Source organism: Dendropsophus ebraccatus, chromosome 13 (genome assembly GCF_027789765.1).
Source record: "Dendropsophus ebraccatus isolate aDenEbr1 chromosome 13, aDenEbr1.pat, whole genome shotgun sequence".
NCBI lineage: Eukaryota > Metazoa > Chordata > Amphibia > Anura > Hylidae > Dendropsophus > Dendropsophus ebraccatus.
In genome coordinates, this window is record NC_091466.1 from 55812367 (window position 1) to 55816618 (window position 4252).

General features: G+C 44.6%; 1 protein-coding gene across 2 annotated transcripts in view; it reads right to left on the reverse strand.

Moving 5' to 3' along the window:
• The window catches only part of LOC138770749 (transmembrane protein 87A-like), a 16217-nt gene extending 14154 nt beyond the window's left edge, over positions 1–2063 (reverse strand). For both annotated transcript variants that reach the window (XM_069949961.1, XM_069949960.1), the window contains exon 1: positions 1979–2063. In XM_069949961.1, the coding sequence (XP_069806062.1) occupies positions 1979–1998 (20 nt within the window). In that variant the 5' untranslated portion in view covers positions 1999–2063. The remainder of the gene's footprint in view (positions 1–1978) is intronic.
• Positions 2064–4252: the final 2189 nt, after the last annotated feature.

Consider the following 4252-nt stretch of genomic DNA (forward strand, 5'->3'; position numbering starts at 1 on the left):
GTGCACTGTGTGTATATATACTGAGGATAACACCCAGCATACAGGACAGAAGAAGTGGTACTGTGCACTGTGTGTATATATACTGAGGGTTACACCCAGCATACAGGACAGGAGAAGTGGTACTGTGCACTGTGTGTATATATACTGAGGGTTACACCCAGCATACAGGACAGGAGAAGTGGTACTGTGCACTGTATATATACTGAGGGTTACACCCAGCATACAGGGCAGGAGAAGTGGTACTGTGCACTGTATATATACTGAGGGTTACACCCAGCATACAGGACAGGGGAAGTGGTACTGTGCACTGTGTGTATATATACTGAGGGTTACACCCAGCATAAAGGACAGGAGAAGTGGTACTGTGCACTGTATATATACTGAGGGTTACACCCAGCATACAGGGCAGGAGAAGTGGTACTGTGCACTGTATATATATATAACATCAGTATGTATGCCCTGGGCAGTGGGGGGGGCCCGCTAGGCTGAGGCTCATAGTCTAAGCCTGGCGGGCCCCTGTGTTGCCCGGGGCCCCGGTGCAGCCGTAGCGGCTGCACAAGTGATATGTCCGTCACTGAGTATGAGGGAAGCCAGACGGCCTCTGGTGTGATACACTCAGATTAGTTGCTGTATTTAACTCTCCTATGTAACACACAGCACTACACTATTGTATATTAGTGTGTGGTGTTGGGTGTGGGCACAGTTATTTGGTGTGAGACGATACCAGCAGCCCAGGGGGTTAGTATATGTGATGTTGGGTATTGTGCACAGATGAGGTTAGGAGGGTTATTAGTGTGGTTGTGGTTTGCACATGTGGCTGTTATTACACTGATGTGTATGGGGAGAATGAGGCTGGAGCAGCTAATACCTGGGTGGACTTGTATATACTGTCTATACACCCTACAGCTATACGGTATTTATACTATTGTTGTTATTATAATTGTTGTAATAATTTGTTTGTAAGTAAAAGATTTACAGAAACACACAGCACAGCCCCCCATCATTGTGTATATATAAATAGGGGGTCAGTAAGAAGAACAGTCTCAGTAAAATGGGATTAATTGGCAGAAAAAAATCTTTATATATCTTAATATAAAACTTCTAACAAAAATGCCTGATTTTAATAACTTCATAAAATACATGAGAACAGCGGGTAACCAAATTCTATTGGCCTATTTCTGCTTCGGCCATTTAAACAATAAGATACACAGATTATGTAACATGATACCGAGACAGAACCTCTTTATTTTTATGTAGAACAAATCAATTTTTTTCTTTTCCAATAATAGAATATCTATCTATCTATACACATTATCCACATATTGTATGTGCATTTCTTTCCTCACTCACAAGACTATGGAACTCTGTTGATCACTGACATCACAAAGGAAAGCTGATGACATCACAAAGGAAAGGCTATGACATCACACAGACATTGTACACTTAGCTGCACAGGTAACATTCCGTCAGTTGATAACTGCCGCTCAGCAGAGATACATGGGAGGGATCGCTCTCACTTACTGATATCATCACTTGGATTGGATCATCGATATAGATTTGACCACAACTTAAAATGAAGGCAAAAAACAAGAGGAATCATCTAGAAGGAGACACAGAAGAGAAGGAGAAGAATTATGGAGAGGACGAGAGGAGAGACAAGGACAGAGGAGATGATGATGATGATGACGGTCAGGAGCAGCCAACTACAACCAAGAAGCCAAGAAAGAACCGTGTCTTAGCCTGCCTGCAAAGTGCCTGGGCCCGGATGACATGTAAGAAGAGGAAATCTTCCAGCCACAGCATCATCATCCCTCTGATGGACGCCACAGGTAGGACCAACAACTGGAATTGTACATGCATCCTTAGGACTCCATAGAACACACACAGTGGGTCTGATTCATGGGAATAGCGCCCCCACACAGTAGTTACCCCCTCCAGTAGTGGCTGTAAGCTGCATGGTGTCCTGTGAACCACTCACCTTTGTTGTCCCCACCCCATTAGGTAATTTTAGTATTTGGGGTCTTGTTGATCAGTTTTACTCGTCTTCCTAGGGACGCGTGAGGCAGGCGGCCATCTTTTATATCCCAGGAATATAAACTGAAGCTGCTGTCCATGGGAGTTTATCGTCCTTTTTCACTTTTACTGTGGGATGTGTGGATGTTTTTCATGCCCCACGTTCACCATACAGGATAAAGAACATTGGGGGAGATTTATCAAACATGGTGGAAAGTGATACTGTCTCAGTGGCCCCTAGCAACCAATCAGATTCCACTTTCCATTCCCAACAGACTCAGCTAGTACAATATACTGCAATACTATAATAATATATGTATAATAAAAGTAATGTATTGCAGTGTAAATTCATTGTGGTTTTCTCGGTCACAAAAGGGCATTAAAGCGGCAGTACATGGCATATGGCCAGAAACTAGGGACTGAATTTCACACCCATTTGTAATGTTTTCCGCTTTCCTTCTCTGTAGCATCACTAACCCCATCACCCACTTGTAGACGTAGGAACCTCTGAACCACCTGTGTAGTGTGTGGACCCTCTGTGAGCCTTCTGTAGTATTAGGATTCCCTGTGCTCCATCTACAGTATTAGGACACCCTATCTGCCCCCCCTGTAATATGAGGAGCCATTGTGCCTCCTCTGTAACATAAGAACTTTCTGTAACCCTATACCACTAATATATATCTCTGGGAGGTATAATAACCCCTCTGTGCCCCCTTTATAGCACTGGGACCTGTTTTGCCCCCTCTGTGTTATTAGGATGTACCTGTATTATAACAATGCCTCTGTGTCCCCTCTTTAGTACTAGGGCCCCTCTTTGATATTTGGATCCACTATACCTTCTGTGTAGTAGTAAAGCTGTCTCTGCCCCCTCTGTAATAATAGGATGCTTCGGAGCCCCCTCTGTACTATACAATCTCCTCTATGCCCCCTTTGTAGTATTATGACATGCTGCGTCCCCTCAGTGGAATTAGGACCCCTCTTTGCCTCCTCTGTAGTATTATTACCTCTCTGTGTCCACTCTGTAATAATAAGCCTGCTATATGCCCTATATGACCTCTTTCTATTAATTCACACATCTATTCTTTTCCTTTGTAACAGATAGCCGTATACAGGAAGCCTTACTGCAGGAGCACCAACTACTGTGTGACCAGTACCACAACCTGGATGACCTGAGGGCCCTATACTACGCTGAACAAGAAGCCACGTTAGAGGACTACCAACGATGGTGTGATCAAACCAACAACATGGATGACATATGTGCCTTGCACTATGTGGGCCAAATAGCCATGGAAGAAGAATATCAGGAATTGTGTGACCGGATTCATAGCGTGGAGTTCCTGTATGCCCAGCACTATATGGCACGATATGAAGAGAAGCATCAACAGGAGACCAAAGAGGAAGGACCGAAGAAGGACCACGACGGACCGAAGAAGGACCACGACGGACCGAAGAAGGACCACGAAGCCAAGAAAAGTGCCAAGATCCCGTTCTTAGCCCAACTGCAAACATGTTGGGAATGGATCATTAATTCAAAATGGAGAGGAACATCTAAACTGAATGAAGAACGTTCCTTTGAAATGCCAGGACCCAGTAACATCAGGAATCCGTCATCCAAAGAAGACCCTGACAACTCTAAAGAGACCACACCTGTTACAGTCCCCCTAACATTGGACTGCTTCACCTTCTACAATTTACTGGGAGAAGGAACCTTCGGTAAAGTCCTCTTGGCAAAAGACATCATCCGCAGTGAATGTGTTGCCATTAAAGTGACAGAGAAGAGGCATGTCAGCTTTAAAGAACGCCATATCCTGCAACTAACTCATGAAAGCCCATACTTGATCCATGGCTTGGCCGCCTTTCACACACCGAACTTTGCCTGTTATGTGATGGAACTGGCCACCGGAGGGGACCTGTTTGAATTTGTCAAAAAGCACTCGCCTCTTGATACCGACACAGTAAAGTTCATCACAGCCGAAGTGGTATGTGGCACAGAGTTCCTGCACAGAAGAAATATTATCCATCGGGACCTGAAGCCAGAAAATATACTTCTCACCAGAGAAGGCCACATAAAAATAACAGATTTCGGCTTTGCTGTGACAAATGCGTATAGCCTGACCAGAACTGTGTGCGGAGGTACACCAGGATATGCAGCCCCAGAGATGATAAAACGCCAGCTACATGGGAGAGGAGTCGACTATTTCGCCATTGGCGTCATCCTCTACAATCTCTTGACCTTCAA